The sequence below is a fragment of the Bufo bufo genome, chromosome 4 (assembly GCF_905171765.1).
Source record: "Bufo bufo chromosome 4, aBufBuf1.1, whole genome shotgun sequence".
In the NCBI taxonomy this organism is placed as follows: domain Eukaryota; kingdom Metazoa; phylum Chordata; class Amphibia; order Anura; family Bufonidae; genus Bufo; species Bufo bufo.
Window position 1 is genome coordinate 148,520,247 of NC_053392.1, and position 24,345 is coordinate 148,544,591.

The 24,345-nt window shown below is 41.3% G+C and overlaps 1 protein-coding gene across 1 annotated transcript in view; it reads left to right on the top strand.

The window, feature by feature from the left end:
- Nucleotides 1–24,345, top strand: part of LOC120997766 (ceruloplasmin) — a 96,705-nt gene that overhangs the window by 69,151 nt on the left and 3,209 nt on the right. Inside the window, exons 15-18 of the mRNA XM_040428032.1 lie at nt 12,555–12,683; nt 13,638–13,741; nt 21,379–21,598; nt 21,680–21,819. Of these exons, the coding sequence (XP_040283966.1) occupies nt 12,555–12,683; nt 13,638–13,741; nt 21,379–21,598; nt 21,680–21,819 (593 nt within the window). The remainder of the gene's footprint in view (nt 1–12,554; nt 12,684–13,637; nt 13,742–21,378; nt 21,599–21,679; nt 21,820–24,345) is intronic.

The following is a 24,345-nucleotide window of genomic DNA, read 5'->3' on the forward strand; positions in this document are numbered from 1 at the left end:
ATTATGTATCAAGAGATCGCACTATAGGGATTATTATTAATGAAAAAAAAAAAAAACTGTTTAATGGGGTGACAGAAACCCTTTAAGACACATTCTTGACTGGTGCTTAAAGCATACCTAACCTTTCAACAAACTTTGCATTAATCAACAGTACAATGTGTGCACATGAGCAATAACACTATTACAATTTCGTTGCCATACAGTTCTCAAAATGAGAACTCTAAGGCAAAGGAATCATTTATTACATTTTTTAATCCTCTTAGGGGACTTGATCCTGCACTTTTTGATCACTTGTTCTATACATTGTACATGCTTATGTAAAGTAATTCTGGCAGACAGGGTCCAATTATGGCCAGGACATGGCAGGCCTGGGGCCTTCAGAAGGTCCCCGGCTGCTATGACAAGTACTCAGCACCCCCCAATTGCATTCAAAGGATACAGATCAGAGGAGAGAGTGAGCCCCTCCCGCCGTCTATAGCCTGTATAATACAGTTGGCACCCACAAGGGAGGGTGCAGGTTCAGCTCCTGAACACAATTATGACACAGAGCTCAACTATCTGTGCTCTGTGACGTAATAGACACATAGTCACTGACTGCTATGGGGTTATACAGATTACATACTTCCAGAAACCATCAGGAACCACAGCCAGCAAACTAAGAAACTGCTACCAATCTTCTTTAACCACTCTGGTTGGTAGGAAGCTAAGGTTACCACTGGGTTTTTCACCAAAGCCCACTGCAATGCAGGATGGACTTGGCAGCTAGGACCCAGGTTACATCCACGGAGTATGGTAGCAGAAAAATAGTGCAAGCTCGTTAAGTACAGACCTACCACGAAAGACTGGTAGACCAGCAGGGTCAGAACTAGTAGAGATGGACAAGCTCTAAATAGCAGATGAGGGGTTAATCCAAAGACTAGCCATGGTCACAATACCAGGAGAATCAGAAGAAGCCAATACAGCAGATGAGGGGTTAATACAGAAAATAATTCACAGTTGGTACACAGAGAGTTAACAAGCAGGTCTTTGGCTATGGTACAAAGCACATAGATGCAAACTGAGCTAGGATTCATATGCAATCACCAGTAGCTGTTTTAACAAAGTAGCAGACTTAAAAGTTTATCCCATGACTAATGTAAAATGAAAATCAGAGGGGGCGTGGCCTGCTGAGCGAGGTGGATGGCTGCACTGGGAAGGAGCTCCGATAAATTTTCCCCATAAAGCGACTTAAAAGCGTGTCCTGAGGGACTTCCACTAAGAAATCAGGACCGATACCTGCTCCGAACGATATGATGACCCGCAAGAAGTCTAACCGCATGGGGATCCGCCGTTTGACGGACTTTTATCCGGCGCAAGACCACAATAATGGCGCGCTCCCGGCACGATCTTCTTCTCCCCAGAAGCGGCAAGCTGAAAAGCAGAGTATGACCCCTGCGACAGAAGCTCACTCACCCTCACACCACTCACCGAAATTTACCTCCTCTTCAGGCGGAGAAAGTGGTGAAAGAGCCCGCCTGACTCACTGTAGTAGCGGAGGTAGTCAGCGAGGTGCGACAGGAGCGGACGGAGGAAAAAATATGGCGCCTGAATCAGCGGTGAGTGTCTCATTACATAACTCCCCAGGCGACCCCTCATACCTAACGCCATCAGTAGGTGTGCATCCACACAAACCTCTCGTTGCTGATCTAGTCTCGGTAGATGATCCAATGCAGGATTTTCCTGCCTCAGATGAAGCAGCATCAGGAAATATTTTAAAAGCCATGATGACGGCACTGCATCGCTCCCTGACATCTCAGCTCCACCAAGTTGCATCAACCATTACCTCATCAATAGATGACGTGGGCAAGAGAGTGGATCATATAGAAAGCAAGATGAGCGAGCTCACCAGCTCCCACAATGAGTTAATTGATGCTCACTACTCTCTAGAAGAAGAAGTGACTTTCTTGAAAAACAAAATGGCGGACCTAGAGGACAGAAATAGGCGCAATAACCTGAAATTCAGAGGCATTCCAGACTCGGTGCCTCCTTCAGACCTCTATAAATATTTGCAGGATCTTCTACAAGCTGCCCTACCAGATGCTGATCCTCAGTTCTTTCTCATTGATCGGGCGCATCGTCTCCCTAAACCGAAACACGTGGCTGAAGCTCTCCCAAAAGATGTGATTGCTAGAATCCATTTTTATCATATTAAGGAAGACTTGATCTCTGCGGTCAGGAAAAGTAAAGGCCTACCTCACCCATACCAAAAGATTCAGATTTATTCTGACCTTTCTTATGCTACGCTTCAAGCCAGGAAAAAGCTTTCTCCTGTCACCAATGTTCTTAGAGAGAAGAAAATTGTGTACAGATGGGGTTTCCCACTCAAGCTTATGATTAACAAAGATGGTAAAATCCACGTTATTAGAAAAGTAGAAGAAGGGGTAGCTCTCCTGAAGGAGTGGGACATCCCGGTTTCCTATGCTGAGGACCACCATACCACGAAATACCCCTCTCGTCTGCATCCGGATTGGTCTACAGTGGAGGACTGATTATTCCATGTTCTGAAAAAATCAGGATAGTCCTACGGACTCTTATTTGAATTACAAGGGGAGGCTCCTCAGTGAACTTACTGTTCCCCGTAAGGTTTTAGGATCCACAACATCTGGATCCCTGTAAGAAAGTATTGTTCTTCAAAATGTGTTTATTTTGCACGGTTCTGTTTTACCCTTTTTATTTCCTCAGATCTCCAGATATGCAGTATTATTATTGTCAGTTCTCAATATTAAGTGCCTTTCCAATGTTTAGAGCATTTTTGAGACAGATTTGGGATGGCGGTTAAAATTATGTCCATTAATGCTAAAGGTCTAAACTCCCCTTATAAGAGAGCTTCACTATGGAGGGAAATCCGTCGTAACCAGGCTGACATAATATGCGTTCAAGAAACTCATTTTGCCAAACTAAAGCTTCCAACATTTTCACAAAAGGGATTTTCTAAGATATTCCTAGCTAACACAGACAAAAAGAAAGCTGGGGTGGCTATCCTGGTGAAAGATTCTCTGAGCATTCAGATTGACAAGGTAATTGTGGATGAGAATCAGGGCCGGTGCAAGGATTTTTGCCGCCCTAGGCAAGATAAAAATTGCCGCCCCCCCCCCCTTATCAGATGATCTGCCCATATCATGACATCACATATGTTCCACCCCTTTCTCAGCTTTTAAATAAAAAGAACTGCTAGGTTTCCCTTAGGGTTAATCGAGCTTCTTGTAGCTGTCTTTTTTTGCGGAACGGAATTGGGGACCCATACATTTCTATGGGGCCGCATGACGTGCGGCCCCGATCCGGAAATTGCGAATCCGCAATTCCGATCCGGAAAAAAATAGAACATGTCCTATTCTTGTCTGCAATAGCGGACAAGAATAGGCATATTCTGTTAGTGCCGGCAATGTGCGGTCCGCAAAATGCGGAACGCACATTGCTGCTGTCCGTGTTTTGCGGATCCGTGGATCCGCAAAACACACATGGATGTGTGAATGGACCCTAAATGTGAGGTAAATTAGTTTCCAATGTAGTATTAATAACTAAACAATTACATAATAAACATATTGCATTGTCTACTTACCACCAGGACAATAAGATGATCTGGTCTCTGGCTGCAGTCTGGCTCTTGGTCTGGCTCTGGGGACTCCCTTGTCACTCTCTTCTCCCCCACTCCCTCCCTTGTCACTCTCATTATTCCACCCCGGCACCCCCCTCCCTTGTCACTCTCATTATTCCACCCCCCCTCCCTTGTCACTCTCATTATTCCCCCCTCCCTTGTCACTCTCATTATCCCCCCCCCTCCCTTGTCACTCTCATTATACCCCCCCTCCCTTGTCACTCTCATTATTCCCCCCCTCCCCTGTCACTCTCATTATTCCACCCCCCCTCCCTTGTCACTCTCATTATTCCACCCCCCCTCCCTTGTCACTCTCATTATTCCACCCCCCCCTCCCCTGTCACTCTCATTATTCCACCCCCCCCTCCCTTGTCACTCTCATTATTCCCCCCCTCCCCCCTCCCTTGTCACTCTCATTATCCCCCCCCCTCCCTTGTCAATGTCATTATTCCCCCCTCCCTTGTCACTCTCATTATCCCCCCCTCCCTTGTCAATGTCATTATTCCCCCCCCTCCCTTGTCAATGTCATTATTTCCCCCCCCCGCCCTTGTCAATGTCATTATTCCCCCCCCTCCCTTGTCAATGTCATTATTCCCCCCCCTTGTCAATGTCATTATTCCCCCCCCTCTCTTGTCAATGTCATTATTCCCCCCCCCCTTGTCAATGTCATTATTCCCCCCCCTCCCTTGTCAATGTCATTATTCCCCCCCTCCCTTGTCAATGTCATTATTCCCCCCCTCCTTCGTCAATCTCATTATTCCCCCCCCTCCCTTGTCAATCTCATTATTCCCCCCCCCTTGTCAATGTCATTATTCCCCCCCCTCCCTTGTCAATCTCATTATTCCCCCCCCCTCCCTTGTCAATCTCATTATTCCCCCCACACACACACCTCTAATGTAGCGTGGCCGAGCTCTCTTCGGTCCGCGGTACAGGAGCATTTGTTTCCTGTACCCGGCCGGACTGACAGGAAGTGCACACTAAGTGAGCACTTCCTGTCAGTCCGGCCGGGTACAGGAAACAAAAGCTCCAGTACCGCGGACCGAACAGAGCTCGGCCACGCTACATTAACAAAAGCACAGAGCAGACACACAGCAGGCGCAGGCTGCGCAGCAATGAGCTGAACTTATATAACCAACTTTTTATTATTATTTTTTACACCGCAACGGGCGCCCCCTGCTAAATGGCACCCTAGGCGACTGCCTAAGTCGCCTTACTGGTGGCGCCGGCCCTGATGAGAATGGCAGGTATATCATTCTGATAGGCATGATTGGCACAACTACTTTGACTATAGCTACTATATATGCTCCAAATAAGTCCCAGATACGGTTTCTGAACAAAATAGTTAAAAAAATAAGGAGCGTTCAAAAAGGCCATTTATTGATATGTGGCGACTTTAATATTATACCTGATAGAGTGATCGATTCCACAGGAAGAGGCAAGATTTCTTCCCCTACTATTGGGAAGTGGCTGGGGAACTCCGGCTTATATGATACCTTTCGCTGCCTAAACGCTTGCTCACGAGAATACACATATTATTCCCCACGTCATAGAACATTCTCTCGTATTGATTTAGCTGTTGTAGACAGATCCTTACTTACTAGAATTTGCTCGGCTAAAATAGGAACAACTTCCTGGTCTGACCCCGCCCCAATACTCTGCTCGGTTTCCATATCTCATACTTCCCCTCCTCAAAGATCTTGGAAAAATAATGTATACTTGCTTAAACATCCTAACTATAAAGGTCAAACGGAGTCTAGTCTAATAGAGTACTTTGACCACAACAAGACAGAAAATATTAACCCTTTCCTTCTATGGCAGGCCCATAAGGCTACTATAAGAGGATTTCTGCTAAAACAAAGTTCATATTTTAAAAAATGCAAAGAAGCCAAACTATCTGCATTACTAGCAGAGATCACTAAGACAGAAGGGATGCTACAGGTTAACCCCTCATTAGATTTACATAGATCGCTGATGTCTCTCCGACATGAACTTCACTCCATTCTACAGATAGATCATGACCGCCAAATTTCCTCCCTACGTATGTTATACTACCGCTCCTATAATAAACCTAGCAAACTAATGGCGAGAAAAGTAAAACCTTTGATACAAAAGTCTAATATACCATACATTTTAGACACGGATGGTACCACTAAACTTTATCACCCCAAAGACATAGCTGATGCCTTTAGCACGTATTATACTAAGCTGTATAATTTAAATTTAGATCCCTTGACGCCTTAACCCACGTCCGAGAAAATATCTTCCTTTTTAGATGCTATCCACCTCCCCTCCTTAAATGAGGATCAACTCAATGGCCTTAACTCTCCCATCTCTCAAACAGAAATTCAGGCCTCCATAAAATCTCTCAAACCAAATAAAGCCCCAGGACCTGATGGGTTTTCAAATGAGTATTACCAAATCCATGCCCCAACGCTGCTCCCCCATTTAGTAGACATGTTTAATGCTGTCCTGAACGGCCAACAATTTCCAGCAGATATGCTTCAAGCTACTATAGTCACCATCCCAAAACCAGGTAAACCAGCAGATTCCCCTGCTAATTTTCGTCCTATATCATTACTTAACAGCGATGTTAAATTATATGCCAAGATCATTTCTCACAGGCTCCTACAGGTTCTTCCGCTGATAATTCATAGTGACCAGGTAGGATTTACGAAAGGAAGACAAGCCTCTGATGGCACTAGACGCATTTTGGGGATAATGCAGAGAGCAGCGGATCTTCAAACGGCTTCTCTGCTCCTTACCCTGGACGCAGAGAAGGCGTTTGACCGAATTCATTGGGACTTTGCATTTACAGTATTAAGTAAATTTGGTTTTAGAGGCCCTATCTTAAGTGCTATCCAAGCTCTTTATTCCCAGCCCTCAGCCCGAGTCTTAGTAAACGGGACCCTGTCTAAGCCATTCCAAATCACTAATGGGACACGGCAGGGATGTCCTCTCTCACCCTTCTTGTTTCTGCTAGTGATGGAACCTTTCGGAGAAATTATTAGAATGTCAGGGGGTGTTAGGGGAATCTCGACTGGTCATAGACAACATAAAATAGGTCTCTTTGCGGATGACGTGATTTTGACCCTCTCAGATCCTCTAACGTCCCTAAGAACAGCTATGAGCATTATCCGAGCGTTTGGAGAAGTCTCTTATTATAAAATAAATGAAAACAAGTCTCAGATTTTAGCCATTAAGATACCACCATCACTAAAAGAGGTGCTTAGAGGAGAATTCCCATTCCAATGGGCTGCATCCTCGGTGACCTACCTAGGAGTTCAGTTATGTTTCCCACTTTCAAAGCTTCTGTCATGTAACTATGACGTCCTGCTAAAGTCTCTCCAGTCGGAACTTGATAAATATTCAAAAATAGAGCTATCATGGCTAGGTCGTATAATGATTTATAAAATGATGGTGCTTCCGAAACTTTTATATTATTTCCGCACTTTAGCGCTTCCTATCCCATACACATTGCTACAGAAATTTAGAAGGCAAATGCTTTTATATATTTGGGGGAATAGTAGTCACAGAGTAGCTGCCTCTATCCTATACTCACATAAAGAAAATGGGGGCCTAGGAGTACCAAATCTCCAAGCATATTATGAAACGATTCTCTTTAAACAGTTAAGGCACTGGTGTAGAAGGGAACATGGCCTGGGATGGTCTGGTATAGAAAGAGACCTTAATTCGGGCAAGTCCCTTGAAGCTCTTCTCTTAACTCACGCTATTGACCCAAAGCGCCCTTTACCTCTAGCCCTTCCTCTGAAAGCCTCAACCCAAACTTGGTTATCAGTACTTCAGAAAACACAGCATATTGAGGCTAGAAAAGAGATTCCACTACCTCTAGAAGTATTAGAATATATTATACCGGACCTGTCTACGACAGTATGGAAAAGTAAAGGGATGGGTATCCTTGAAGACTTCTACGATGAAGGTGGGATGAGATCCTTTCCCTCTCTACAAACCATTTATGATATCCCTGGAAATAAACAATTTGATTATCTCCGTATCTCCCAGGCATTGAAAAGCTTATCTTCAAGAAAGGTTTCCATCCCTCTATCCTTATATACCTTTCTCTACCTGCCAGATGGTGATCTGAAAATACCTACTAGAAAGATATATAGAAGTATTTTGGGAGATTTATCTTTCACAAAAAAACCGCACATACTTAATTGGGAACGAGATCTCCGGCAGACCTATTCGGACTCAGAATGGCAAATAGCGATAAAACATTCTCTCAAATCTACGGCTTGCTCAAATCTTCTTGAGGAATATCATAAATTGTTGACTAGATGGTATTTTACCCCGACCAGATTAAATCAGTTTTTTCCGAACACATCCAACAAATGTTGGAGATGTGGCAGAGTCCCGGGCAATCTACTCCATATATTCTGGAGCTGTCCTGCCCTTAACTCCTTCTGGTTGAACATAGAAAGTCTCCTTCTTTCAGTGACAACATTAAAAATTAAGTTAACGCCAGAATTAACTTTACTCTCCTTTGGGATAGATAAGTTCCCACATTCTTACCGAAAGATGATATGCCATATATTATTGTCCGCCAAACTCCTGCTAGCTAGAAATTGGAAATCTATCCTAATCCCATCCATAGAAAATGTCACCGACATGATTTCTACACACTGTGTTTATGAAAGGCTCATTGCTTATCGTGAAAACAATTTGTCCTCCTTCATGAGGCACTGGGGACCCTGGCTAACATTGTTTCCATTACCACACTCTGACAAACATTGATGTATAAACCATGGTTATACACCGGTCATTAATGATCTAGAGATCTGTTACATTGTTATGTTCTTGTTACGATGTTTACATGATTAACTCTGAACTATGTATTATTGTACTATCTGTAACTTCCTTGTTACTTATCAAAAATTATTACAAAATACAATAAACATCTAATGTTTAAAAAAAAATAAATATGAAAATCAGACATCATATAATACATGATAATGTATTTCTAACAAAGCTAGAACCAGCCCTGTACCTCACATGGGTCCAGAGATCTCCCCATCCATTGCTAGATTTACACAGAGCTCAGTGAGCAGGACAAAGAAATAAGAAAGAAACAAACACCAGGTGGCGCTATACAGATACATTTTATTAAATAACTCAGTGGCTATGTTAAAGTTTTAATTACATGCAATTACAAAAGTATTCAGATCCAGGTGCTGGTTTGAAAACTGTAGAATATTTTTCATGGGACAACCCCTTTAACCCCGGGCCAGTTTTTGCTCTTCTGCCCAGGCCATTTTTTGCAAATCTGACATGTGTCACTTTATGTGGTAATAGCTTTGGAACACTTTTACTTATCCAAGCCATTATGAGATTGTTTTCTCGTGACACATTGTACTTCATAATAGTCATAAATTTGAGTCAATATATTTCACCTTTATTTGTAAAAAAATCAAAAATTTACCAAAAATTTTGAAAAATTCCCATATTTTCTAATTTCTATTTCTCTGCATAATAGAAACCACCCAAAAATGACCCCATTTTAGAAACTACACTGCTCAAGGTATTCTAAACTGATTTTACTAACTTTGTTAACCCTTTAGGTGTTCCACAAGAATTAATAGAAAATGGAGATGACATTTCAGAAATTCACTTTTTTGCCAGATTTTACATTTTAATCCATTTTTTCCCAGTAGCAAAGCAAGGGTTAACAGCCAAACAAAACTCAATATTTATTACCCTGATTCTGCGGTTTACAGAAACACCCCACATGTGGTCGTAAACTGCTGTATGGCCACATGGCAGGGCGCAGTAAGAAAGGAACGTCATATGGTTTTTGGAAGGCAGATTTAGCCATACTGGTTTTTAGATGCCATGTCCCATTTGAAGCCCCCCTCATGCACCCTTACAGTAGAAACTCAAAAAAGTGACTACATTTTGGAAACTACGGGATAAGGTGCCAGTTTGATTGGTACTATTTTGGGGTACATATGATTTTTAATTGCTCTATATTACGTTTTTTTTGTGAGGCAAGGTAACCAACAACATTCATCTGACAGGTGAGATCATGCGCTATTTTTATAGAGCAGGTTGTTACGGACGCAATTATATCAAATATGTCTACTTTCTATGATGTTTGTTTCAGTTTTACATAATAAAGCATTTTTGAAAACAAAAATTAGGTTTTTGTATCTCCATTTTCTGAACGCCCTATTTTTTTATTTTTCTGCCGATCGTCTTGTGCAGGGGCTTATTTTTTGCAGGAAGAGTTGACGTTTTTATTGGTACCATTTTTGGGTACATATGATTTTTTAATCATCCATTGTTATACTTTATGGGGCAAGGTGACCAAAAAATTGGTTGTTTTGGCGCAGTGTTTTTATTTATTTATTTTTACAGCGTTTACCTGAGGGATTAGTTCATGTGATTTTTTTTATAGAGCAGATCGTTACGGACATGGCAATACCTAATATGTCTACTTTTTCTTATTTATTTAAGTTTTACACAATAATAGCATTTTGGTGTATCCATATTCTGAGAGCCATAGCTTTTATATTTTTTGACCAATTGTCTTAGGTAAGGACTCATTTTTTGCGGGATGAGGTGACGGTTTGATTGGTACTATTTTGGGGGGTATATGCCTTTTTGATCGCTTGGTGTTGCAATCTTTGTGATGTAAGGTGACAAAAATGGCTTTTTTTTTACACGTACCTAATATGTACACTTTTTTTATTTATTTCACTTTAGCACAATAATAGCAGTTTTGAAGCAAAAAATAATCATGTTTTAGTATCTCCATTGTCTGAGAGTGATAGCTTTTCTTATTTTTTGACCGATTGTCTTAAGTAGGGTCTAATTTTTTGCGGGATGAGGTGACAAACCAATTGGTACTATTTTGGGGGGGAATACGCCTTTTTGATCAGTTGCTGTTGCAATTTTTTTTTTTTACGATGTTCACCTGAGGGGTTAGGTCATGTGATCTTTTTATAGAGCTGGTTGTTACGGATGTGGCGATACCTAATATGTATATATTTTTTTATGTATTTCACTTTAGCACAATAATAGTAGTTTTGAAACAAAAAAATGATGTTTTAGTGTCTCCATGTTCTAAGAGCTATATTTTTTTTTGCGCGCGATTGTCTTAGAAAGGGGCTCATTTTTTGCGGGATGAGGTGACAGTTTTATTGATACCATTTTGTGGGACATACGCCTTTTCGATCGCTTGGTGTTGCACTTTTTGTGATGTAAGGTGACAAAAATTGCTTTTTTTTTACAAAACGTTTTTTTTATGGTGTTTATCGGACAGGGTGGATCATGTGATATATTTATAGAGCCGGTCATTACAGACGCGGCGATACATAATATGTGTGTTTTGTTTTTTTCTCTGTTTTTTTATTATAAAATAAGCAGTAAGGGGCATTTTTTTTATTTTTTTACTTTATTAATTTTATTACTTTATTATTTTATTAAAAACACTTTTTTTCACTTTTTTTCTTTACTTTATTTCTGATGTTCACTTTTGTGGGTCTGATCCCCTCTGCAATGCATTACAATACATCTGTATTGTAATGCATTGCCTGTTTGTGTACTACAGTGAGTAGTACACTAACAGGTTGCCTAGGAGACCCAGCCTGAGGCTGGATCTCCTCAGCACCCATAGAAGGCAGGTCCCTCTGCACGTCATCGGGCTGCCTTCTGACACATAGAGTCCCCGCCACAGCAGCGCAGGGACTCGATGCACTCCCTCACCCGACACAAACCCCTTCTATGTCGCGGTCAGCGCGGACTGCGGCATAGAAGGGGTTAATCCACCAGCATCGTCTTTTACAGCGATGCCAGCGGATACAGCAGGGGCCCAGCTACAAGGGACTGCCGGGCCCCTGCAGTGATCGCGCATGCACTGCTCCGGTGCCCGCCCGATCACAATGACGTACTATTACGCCAAATTGCGGACACAGTGGCTTCCATGACGTAATAGTACGTCATGTGTCGGGAAGGGGTTAAATAGCTAATCTTGCTCTGGGATTGGACGTTCAGCCAGGAACCTGATTGGCTTAACTGGTGGGCATAGCAACCCTCCCAGCACAGCCTTGCACAGAACTTTGGCTGGGTAAACTCCTCACATTAAATGTGTCTGAATTCTGGTCTAATTTTAGCTAAAACCTGGTGTACATGCTTTGCACTCAGTTAATTATATGTTTTAGACACTTGCCATGCCTCAATAGACAAGGGGTATTGGTTTAAAAGGAATGGGTGTGGCTTAAAAATGCTTAAACATGCGCCAGCATTTTTGACACAAACTAAACCAATCACTAGGTGGTATAATGTATCTAGCAAAAGGCACCACCTATATCATACAGCATGAGTCACTGTGATAATTCTGGCACATCCTTATATTGCCAGGTCTAAATGTACACTGTCTAGATATCAGACAGGATTAGTAAATCTGACCTCAGATTGGTATGCAGTGGTCTCTCAAGTTACAATATTAATTGGTTCCAGGACGACCATTGTATGTTGAAACCATTGTAACTTGAGTAACTTGAGTTCCAAAGCCCCAAAATGTCATCCAAGATAAGAGAAAATGAAGATTTAAGAAAAATAAGCAGATAACTAAGTCAGATAAAACAAGTCCTTACATATAGCAGTCAGGAATAGCTGCTAACTGCCAACTAATACAGCTATTTTACCAGAGAACCGGCCTTGATTGGTTGGATCTGGGTCTGAGACATTGTATGTTGAGTCTAGTTTCAACTTATGATGGGTCAGAAAAGACCATTGTATGTTGAAAATATTATATCCTGAGGCCATTGTATCTTGAGGGATCACTGTATAACTGTCAACTGCCTGCAACACACTGTATAACTATTATATACCATACTATATTATTTAAGCAATTAGTCAAGTTCCAGAAGAAAAGTCTATAAATTGATCTTTTATTTGACAGGTCCACTAATATTAGCACACGTTGGTGATAAAATTAAGATTATATTTAAAAACAAGGCAAGTAGACCATATTCAATCTATGCACATGGCGTTAAACTGGAAAATATTGACGTGAAGGCAACAGAACCTGGTAAGTTTACTTTTTACACTAAATGGTCTAAGTGGTCTTTCACCCACAGGAAATACTGCTCAGAATGGTGTGAATAATAAAATAAATGATCCCCACTCCCGTTCTGATGCATTCTAGGTCTTATTTATGCCAGTCTCTGTACTTCTTGCTCCCTCTTGACATGGACATGTGTCACTGCAGCCAATTATTGGCTACAGCAGTGACCTGCTACAGCCATGGATTGGCTCCAGTCGAGAAGGACCAGGAAGTACAGCGAATGGCATGGAACCCACATAGAAAGCATTTCAACAATGGGAGTGGCGAGGGATCAGCAGGACAAATATCACATCTTGTATTATTTAAGGCAAGTGCCATTAAAACACACTTACCTGAATAAATTATTTACAACAGTTACCAATGGAATAAAATGGCAGAAGTATTTATTAAGGGGTTGCATACAATAAATAATACAATTAAATACATTTAAGTATAATTAAATGTATAATTATAATATAAATAACCAATAGTATATTAAAATCAATATTCCAGACTTTGTCCACCCTCTAATATGGTGCCTAAACACCCACTAATGTGTAACTGTGACAAAAAGGGGAGAGAGGGTTGGACCATGCTTTCAGTCTTCAAGTCACTTTAAATGGGCACCAGCTTCATGTATAGGTGAAATTCCCACCACTGGACTATGTTAACTAATAAGATGGCTCAATTAGACCTGCACAAGCCACTAGAAAAAAACAAAACAACAGGAACCTGTGCATGCTGGCCCAGGGAAGGCACCATATTTTTGGGAATAACTGTAGGGCCCCACAATATTCATGCTAGTGGCCCTAATCATTCTAGGTGGTTTAAACAATTTGAGTGGCTGGACGACCACTTTAAAGAAAATACATATAGATACTGTATGTAATTACTATTGTGTGTGATATCATCAAATTACGGTATGTATATTTCATACAGGAAATATTACAACGTACATATGGAAAATCCCGAAAAGGTCTGGACCCAATAGAGATGAAAATTGTCTGACCTGGGCTTATTACTCAGCAGTTGATCCAATAAAGGTAAATCTTGCATCCATTTTAATAGGTTTTAACCAGGGCTACCTTGGTGTTGTATTCACTACTGCCCAGTTCAACCATACTCTCCATTGTAGTATTTCTTAACCTTTCCCATCCTACCCTAAAAATACAATCTTCAGTGGTCCCAGGAGTGAACCATCACAATTAGATGGTCCTCTTCTGATGACATCTGGCTCTTCCCAGCACCACTGGAACCACAATGGATAAATGTCAATCAGACAACCTCATTAGTAACACTGTAATGAAGCAGTTGTAAAATAAAACTACCAAACAACAGTACTCTTTAACCATTTTACTCAGACTTGGACTGGCCCACAGGGGAGCAGGTGAATCCCCCAGTGAAGTCAATAAACACCTCAAACCATCACAACTATCTATAATAAGGGTCTAGCGAAATATAATGTATGAATAATGTATAATGAAATATACTGTATGTTTTATACTTTATATGTATGTTATCATTGAGACAGGGTTATTAGTTTGCTTTGTAGGTTTCCAGAATCCCCCAGTGGACCCTTAGCCATGACGGGCCCCTAGCCCCCCCATCTCCTACACAAGTGGCATATGGCACAGCTCACTGACTGTACAACATACAGATAACAATATAAAACATCTCAACTAGTATCTGAATCCATAAAAATCTGGGCAACTTTTTTTAACGAGCTACTCAGTATAATTATAGATGCCTGAGGTATTTGGCAAAGAAGAGGTCATCCAGTATCTTCTTTCCCTTCTCGAAGTCAATCTGGGTTGTCCTCATAATCAATTATCTTGCTGTATCTTGCTGCTTCCTTCCCCTGTGTGAGCATGTATTCCTGGCTCACATGGCTAAGAGGCAAGGCGGGCAGGATACTGACAGGGTCTCCGGGACAGAACAGCGTAAGGCACAAGCTAGGCAGTGGCCTACTACTAAAAAAATGTGTTTGAGTTTTAGGGTGATATTTGCATGTAGCTGTATAGTGGGCCCCCAGAATGTATTATACTAGTCGACCCTCGGCACCCCAGTCCAACGCTATTTTTATTCAATTAACCCCTTAAGGACCCATGACGTACATGTATGCAATTTCTTTGTGGGACTTAAAGACCCATGACGTACATGTACTTCATGGGGATCGGGCGGGTGCAGGAGCTGCGCCCGCCCGATTAGCGGCAGGGGTCCGGCTGTCACTGATAGCCGGACCCCTGCTGCATGCGCCGGCATTGGTGAAATCACTGATGCCGGCGCATTAACCCGTTATGTGCCGCGGTCAGCACTGACCGCGGCATGTGCGATGTCGGGCAAGGATCGGCACTGCCATCGGGTCCCCGTGCTGCTGTGACAGGGACCCGATGGCATGGAATGCAGCCCGATACCTTCCTTAGGCATCGGGGCTGCCTTCCGGTGGAGAGCCTGTGAGATCCAGCCCCCTGGATCTCACAGGCAGGAAGCTGTATGAGTAATACACACTGTTTTACTCATACAGCCTATGCATTGTAAAGGTGATCAGACCCCCAAAAGTTGAAGTCCCAAAGTAGGACAAAAAAATAAAGTAAAAAAAAGTTTAAAAAATCAAGGTTCCCCGCCCAAATTTTTTTTTTACGTTTCAAGTAAAAAAAAACAAAAAAACGTAATTTTCCCCAAATAAAAAGTAGACATATTAGGTATTGTCACGTCCGTATCAACCGGCTATATAAACATATCACATGACCTAACCCCTCAGATGTCACCTTACATCACTAAAAGTACAACACCAAGCGATCAAAAAGGCGTATGCCCACCAAAATAGTACCAATCTAACCGTCACCTCATCCTGCAAAAAATGAGCCCCTACCTAAGACAATCACCCAAAAAATAAAAAAAACTATGGAATATGGAGACACTAAAACATTGGTTATTTTTGTTTTAAAAATGCTGTTATTGTGTAAAACTTAAGTAAATAAAAAAGTATTCATATTAGGTATTGCCACGTCCGTAACGACCGGCTCTATAAAAATATCACATGATCTTACCCCTCAGGTAAACCCCGTAAAAAAAAATTAAATGGAAAACTGTGTAAAAAAAGCCATTTTTTGTCACCTTACATCACAAAAAGTATAAAAGCAAGCGATCAAAAAGTCATACGCACCCCAAAATAGTGCCAATCAAACCGTCATCTCATCCCTCAAAAATGGTACCCTACCTAAGATAATCACCCAAAAACTGAAAAAACTATTGCTCTCAGACTATGGAGACACTAAAACTTTTTTTAGGCCCCTTTCACACGGGCGAGTATTCCGCGCGGATGCGTGAGGTGAACGCATTGCACCCACACTGAATACCGACCCATTCATTTCTATGGGGCTGTTCACATGAGCGGTGATTTTCACGCATCACTTGTGCATTGCGTGAAAATCGCAGTATGTTCTATATTCTGCGTTTTTCACGCAACGCAGGCCCCATAGAAGTGAATGGGGTTGCGTGAAAATCGCAAGCATCCGCAAGCAAGTGCGGATGCGGTGCGATTTTCACGCATGGTTGCTAGGTGACAGTCTATTCACTGTATTATTTTCCCTTATAACATGGTTATAAGGGAAAATAATAGCATTCTGAATACAGAATGCTTAGTAGGTGATCAATTGAGGGTGAAAAAAAATAAAAAAATCAACTCACCTTCTCCTCTTGTTCGCGTAGTTCCCGGTCTCTTCTTTACTTCTTTAATGATGAACTACCGGCTAGGACCTGTGGTGACGTCAGATCACATGCTCCAATCACATGGTCCAGGACCACCACGGTGATGGACCATGTGATTGGAGCATGTGATCTGACGTCACCAAAGGTCCTTTAGCCCACAGCTCATCATTAAAGAAGTAAAGAAGAGACCATGAACTACGCGAACAAGAGGAGAAGGTGAGTTAATTATTATTATTTTTTTAACCCTCAATTGATCACCTACTAAGCATTCTGTATTCAGAATGCTATTATTTTCCCTTATAACCATGTTATAAGGGAAAATAATACAATCTACAGAACTTCGATCCCAAGCCCGAACTTCTGTGAAGAAGTTCGTGTTTGGGTACCAAACATGCGCGATTTTTCTCACGCGAGCGCAAAACGCATTACAACGGGTATTCCCGTAACGCACCCGGACCTTTTCCCACAATGCCCGTGTGAAAGAGGCCTTATTGTTTCAAAAATGAAATCATTGTGTAAAACTTACATAAATAAATAAAAAGTAGACATATTAGGGATTACTGCGTCCATAATAACCTGCTCTATAAAAATATCACATGACCTAACCCCTCAGGTGAATATCGTAAAAAAAAAAATAACGGTGTAAATAAAGCAATTTTTTGTCACCTTACATCACAAAAAGTGTAATAGCAAGCGATCAAAAAGTCATACACACCCCAACATAGTGCCAATCAAACCGTCATCTCATCCCGAAAAAAATGAGCCCCTACGCAAGACAGTCGCCCAAAAAATAAATAAAACTACAGCTTTTAGAATGTGGAGACACAAAAAAAATTTTTTTTTTCAAAAATGCTTTGTTATGTAAAACTAAAACAATATTTGGTATTGTCACGTCCATGACAACCTGCTCTATAAAAATACCACATGATCTAACCTGTCAGTTGAATGTTGTAAATAACAAAAAATAAAAACGGTAAAAACGGTTACCTTGCCTCACAAAAACTGTAATATAGAGCAACCAAAAATCATATGTACCCTAAAATAGTACCAACAAAACTGCCACCTTATCCCGTAGTTTCCAAAATGGGGTCACTTTTTTGGAGTTTTTACTGTAGGGGTGCATCAGGGGGGCTTCAAATAGGACATGGTGTCAAAAAACCAGTCCAGCAAAATCTGCCTTCCAAAAACCGTATGGCATTCCTTTCCTTCTGCGCCCTGCCGTGTGCTCGTACAGCTATTTACGACCACATATGGGGTGTTTCTGTAAACTACAGAATCAGAGCCAAAAATATTGAGTTTTGTTTGGCTGTTAACCCTTGCTTTGTAACTGGAAAAAATTGATTAAAATGGAAAATCTGCCAAAAAAGTGAAATTCTGAAATTTCATCTTTATATTCCATTAATTCTTGTGGAACACCTAAAGGGTTAACAAAGTTTGTAAAATCAGTTTTGTATACCTTGAGGGGAGTAGTTTCTAAGATGGGGTCACTTTTTGGGAGTTTCCACTCTAGGGGTGCATCAGGGGGGCTTCAAATGAGACATGGTGTCAAAAAAACAGTCCAGCAAAATCTGCCTTCCAAAAACCGAATGGCATTCCTTTCCTCCTGCGCAATGCCGTGTGCCCGTACAGCAGTTTACGACCACATATGGGGTGTTTCTGTAAACTACAGAATCAGGGCCATAAATATTGAGTTTTGTTTGGCTGTTAACCCTTGCTTTGTAAGTGGAAAAAAATTATTCAAATGGAAATTCTGAAATGTCATCTTTATTTTCCATTAATTCTTGTGGAACACTTAAAGGGTTAACAAAGTTTGTAAAATCAGTTTTGAATACCTTGAGGGGTGTAGTTTCTAATTTGGGTGGTTTCTATTATGTTAGCCTCACAAAGGGACTTCAGACCTGAACTAGTCCTGAAAAAGTGGGTTTTAGAAATTTTCTCAAAAATGTTAAGATTTTCTTCCAAACTTCAAAGCCTTCTAACGTCCCCAAAAAATAAAATGGCATTCACAAAATGATCCAAACGTGAAGTAGACATATGGGGAATGTAAAGTAATAACTATTTTTGGAGGTATTACTATCTATTATAAAAGTAGAGAAATTGAAATTTGGAAATTTGCTAATTTTTCCCAATTTTTGGTAAATTTATAAATAAAAATTTTATTTTTTTAACTCAATTTTACCACTGTCATGAAGTACAATACGTGACGAGAAAACAATCTCAGAATGGCCTGGATAAGTAAAAGCGTTTTAAAGTGACACTTGTGGTCGGATCGGCTATCAGAAAGGTGAACCTAACCTATCTAACCCCATCTACAACAAGCAGTAGAGTTATGCCATAACTGCTGTGGTAGGGCAGCCTAAAGGGGGCCACCCTAATGTGAAGTGACTGTAAGATGGTGTGGGTGGGTGGGTGAAATCAGCTGAATCGGCGTCAGCCTGGGCCCACAGGTGCCTATAAATAGCCCAGTAATCAGCCAGCCTGGGCCCACAGGTACGTATGAATAGCCTTGTAATCGGCCTCCCCTCCCACAAATGCAGCAATATCTTGCTTATACATGTCAGATTTGCAAAAAAATGGCAGGGTCCTTAAGGGGTTAAACACAAAGGACAACCAAAGTCCAAAGGTCCAGGACAACCTGTAATAAACATGCAATAAAAAAAGCAGTACTAGTGAAGTATATATGACTCTATTGTCCATCCTAATACGTATTTAATGTTATTTGCAAGGGTTGGTTGGATCGAGATTTTGGCACATATGCATTGGGGCTTGGGTCCAGATCTTTTCAGACCCTAGCAAAACCCCTGCAGTTCAATGAGATGCTGGCAAAGCAAATTTTTCAGATATTGTGGACAGCAAACCCGCACAGCTTCGCGGGGGAAGGGTGAATGGGAACTTTGTATGTTGCTGGCAGCCATTCCAAGAAAACTTAATTGACTTTGCTGGCATCTCGGTGAAGTACATGTGCAGCGTTTGGGCCGCAGGAGTGTGGGTGGCCGGATGGGTGTAGTAGTTGTCGTCCTTACAGTTTTGAATTTCCCTGGGCCAACGTGCAGTGACGGGAAGGGTGCACCAGTTCTTCCCTTCCAGGCACACTTTGGTTCTTGGTGTCTTTCTGTATGATGGAGGACGAAGTGCCGTTGGTGTTGATGGTTTTACGGTGTGAGGCAGAGTCCCTGTTTTCATGCAATGATGAGGAGGCAGTTATGCAGCAGAACAGTTTCTTTACTGAAGAATTCAAATGCAAACAGTTCAGAACAGTTCTTACTTGCAATGGACAGTTTCCTCAGATGTTACAGTTCTCACAGCTGCACAGGTAATCAAAGGTGTATTGCAGTAATCTTTCTTACTCTGCACTTTGCTAACTAACTTGTACCTTAGATTCTAGATGTGGGGTTTAATTCCTTACCTTAAGCAATATCTTTCAAACAGTAAGGGTGTTCCCAGGCAAACACTTCTGCTACATTATTTTAACAGGCTGCTAATCCACTCTTCCACCTTGGGATGTGGAAAACTACATAGGTGCGCAAAACGATGCTTTGGTGTACTCAGACACCGAATGCTTCTCCTGAACACAAGTGCCATATTGTCAAATTAGTCCTTTGTAAGACTGGTCACCTCTACAGGTCTTTCTCAACACTTCTCTTGCTTCTGGTCCACTTTAGAGATGTTATGGCTCTATCCTGGCTGCATCCAAGTCCAGGATGAGCTGGCCTGTCAGCTTTACATCTTGGCATGTGTCCTAGCTGTTTTCTGGACTAGCTCAGACTACACTCAACTCAAACTGATTAACTTAAAGTGGTGTCCCATCTCATACATTGGGGTATATAGTGTAACTTCTTTTCATTGATGCCTTTCTGAGAAACATTCATTAAAAAAAGGTCCCCTTCAATTGTATGAGGGTTGTTGGTCTGTGAAAATGGACAAAATAGGGCATTTCATATTTTTTGACAGACATTGTTCATGATGACCATAAAAAAAAAAGAAAGAAAAGAAAGGAAAAATGCAGTGTTAATAACCGCATAGGCTACAGTTGTTCTTAAAACATCCATTAAAAAAATGCCCATCACATGGCCATTTTTCACTGTCATGTGAATGTAGCCTAAGTAGTGTGGGTGTCACAATATTTTTCTCCATACATTTAATATTTCTTAAAATTCTGAGCAGAATACTTTCCTATTATTTTTATTGTTTATGTATTGTAAGTTATGATCTATTAATTAATTAAAAAGCACTGGCAAGCAGGATTAACCCTATTAATTCAGGCTTACTGTCTAGTAGGGTTGATCAGTTATGGCATTCCTAAGAGAAACGTCTTTTATTCTTTAGAGGCCTGAAGGGTGGGCTATAGCCCCTTGGTGCACATCAACTCCTCAGTTTTCCAATGCTGGTCATTCCCCCTCCCCTTGATGACAGGTCCAGGCATAAGCATTCTCTTGCCTGGCCTTGCAAATGTGCGCGTGCACTAGCCAGCAGGATTAACCCTATTAATTCAGGCATACTGCCTGGTAGGGTTGATCAGTTATGACGCTCTCGAGGGAAACATCTTTTATTCCTCAGAGGCCTGAGGGCTGGGCTTTAGCCTCTTGGTGCACCTCAGCTCCTCAGTTTTCCAGTGCAGGCCATTCCCCCTCCCCTTGATCGAGAGGTCCAAGCATTTTTCTTGCCTGGCCTTGCAAATGTGTGCTCAGTTTCTGAGCATGTCCAGTACATCTGCTTTAGTAAACCCCAGTTACATGACGTGTTAAAGCCATTCTTTACAAATACTTATGACTATTTCTCTAGCTGTCATTACTCACCAGCAAATGACCCACCAGACTGTTGGCTCCAGTTGTGTAAATACGTTCTCTCTTCAATCTTTCCTCTGGACAATCTATACTTTATTACAACAAAGGGGCTATTATTATATTGATTCATTGTTTACAGGAGAATATGCCATGCATTGTGTTGAGGTCATTGTGTTCCCTCTTAGGACGTTTTCAGTGGATTGGTTGGGCCGCTTGTGATTTGCAAGAAATTCTTCCTTCCAATTAGCTTGTACAAGAAAACAATCTTGCGATTTGCTCTTCTTTTTATGGTGTTTGATGAAAATGAATCCTGGTATCTAGAAGAAAATATTAAAACATATTCCCTGCATCCAGAGGAAGTGAAGAAAGACGATGAAGAGTTTATTGAAAGCAACAAGATGCATGGTATGTTACTGTCCTAATACAGTGTGGTCAGTACAGTCTCCCTACCCGTTATTTCAATCGATTACTCGACTTATATTTCAGGTATTAATGGTAATATGTATGGAAACTTACATGGCCTTACTATGCACGTTGGTGACCACGTAAACTGGCACTTTATTGGCCTTGGGAATGAAGTGGATATACACACAGTGCATCTTCATGCTCACAGCTTTAAATACGTGGTAATTTTTTTCTATTATATATGTTCCTATGTTTTAAATATGCCTTTATTTTTATGCTATAAACAATATCAGGTCACGCATCATAAAATCATTTCCACTTGGGGTAGACTGAACCGTTGTAACCGTTTGTAAAGCCTTTAAACACAATGCTCTGTGTTATTGGCCTAGCACAGTCCTGTCAACAGTCCCAGCAAGGGGCCCCAGGATAGTCCAACATAAGTAAATCTTCTTAGTATATTATTTCAATAATGCATCTACAGCATGTGTGCCCCAAAAACATATCCCAAAGAAAACAACCCTAATTTTGCTAGCAAATCATCAGGTGCTGTTGAAAGAGCGGTACACCTCATATTTCACCCCCTTACTGTAAATTCTGTGTGATTTTTGAGTGGATTTATGTGCCTTTCTGCACCATATTCGAACCAAAATCCGAAATTTCGAATTGCAGAATTTGGTGCAGATTAGATGCGGTTTTGCCGCAGATCTCACACTTCATTGCAAAAGGGTGAAAACTGCAGCTAAAACTGCAAACATAATTGACATGATGTAGATTTGGAAATCCAAACTGCGGGTCAATTTTTCGCATGGAAAAAAACAACAAAATATATACAGTATAAGATTTGTTTAATCTCATACACTTTGCTGGTACCATACTACGATGAGGTTTTTCAACACGAAAATCCACACAGAAAAATCGTGCATAATCAACATCATGTGCAGGCAGCCTAAAAGTTTATTGTTGCCCATACTGCTCATGTCTCTATGTTGCCTCAACAGCTACAGTTGCAAGAAAAAGTATGTGAACCCTTTGGAATTATATGGATTTCTGCACAAATTGGTCATAAAATGTGATCTGATCTTCATCTAAGTCACAACAATAGACAATCACAGTCTGCTTAAACTAATAACACACAAAGAATTCAATGTTACCATGTTGTTATTGAACACACCATGTAAATATTCACAGTGCAGGTGGAAAAAGTATGTGAACCCTTGGATTTAATAACTGGTTGAACCTCCTTTGGCAGCAATAACTTCAACCAAACGTTGCCTGTAGTTGCAGATCAAACGTGCACAACAGTCAGGAGTAATTCTTGACCATTCCTCTTTACAGAACTGTTTCAGTTCAGCAATATTCTTGGGATGTCTGGTGTGAATCGCTTTCTTCAGGTCATGCCACAGCATTTCAATCGGGTTGAGGTCAGGACTCTGACTGGGCCACTCCAGAAGGCATATTTTCTTATGTTTAAGCCATTCTGTTGTTGATTTACTTCTATGCTTTGGGTCGTTGTCCTGTTGCAACACCCATCTTCTGTTGAGCTTCAGCTGGTGGACAGATGGCCTTAAGTTCTCCTGAAAAAAGGTCTTGATAAACTTGGGAATTCATTTTTCCTTCGATGATAGCAATCCCTCCAGGCCCTGATGCAGCAAAGCAGCCCCAAACCATGATGCCCCCACCACCATACTTCACAGTTGGGATGAGGTTTTGATGTTGGTGTGCTGTGCCTCTTTTTTTCCACACAGTGTTGTGTTTCTTCCAAACAACTCAACTTTGGTTTCATCTGTCCACAGAATATTTTGCCAGTACTACTGTGGAACATCCAGGTGCTCTTGTGCAAACTGTAAACGTTCAGCAATGTTTTTTTGGGACAGCAGTGGCTTTCTCTGTGGTATCCTATCGTAGATTCGCTAACAGGGATGTTAGCATATGCCAGAGACTTTTGTAAGTCTTTAGCTGACACTCTAGGATTTTTCTTCACCTCATTGAGCAGTCTGCGCTGTGCTCTTGCAGTCATCTTTACAGGATGGACACTCCTAGAGAGAGAGAGAGTAGCAGCAGTGCTGTATTTTGTCCATTTATAGTCAATTTGTCTTACCGTGGACTGATGAACAGCAAGGCTTTTGGAGATACTTTTATAACCCTTTCCAACTTTATGCAAGTCAACAATTCTTAATCGTAGGTCTTCTGAGAGCTCTTTTGTGTGAGGCATCATTCACATCAGGCAATGCTTCTTGTGAAAAGTAAACCCAGAACTGGTGTGTGTGTTTTTATAGGGCAGGGCAGCTGTAACCAACACCTCCAATCTCATCTCATTGATTGGACTCCAGTTGGCTGACACCTCACACCAATTAGCTCTTGGCGATGTCATTAGTCTAGGGATTCACATACTTTTTCCACCTGCACTGAGAATGTTTACATGGTGTGTTCAATAAAAAACATGGTAACATTTAATTATTTGTGTGTTATTAGTTTTAGCAGACTGTGAATGTCTATTGTTGTGACTTAGATGAAGAGCAGATCACATTTTACGACAAATTTGTGCAGAAATCCATATAGTTCCAAAGGGTTCACATAATTTTTCTTGCAACTGTATATGTGTGCCTTGTTGAAAAAGGCAAGCGGGCTGGTGTACGTGGAAGCATTACCAGATCTTGCCAGAACCAACATGGTTTTCTGGCCACTAGATTGACAGAGGAGGTGTCAAGCATCAACACTGGGCTCTGCATACTGGCAGGTACTGTGGG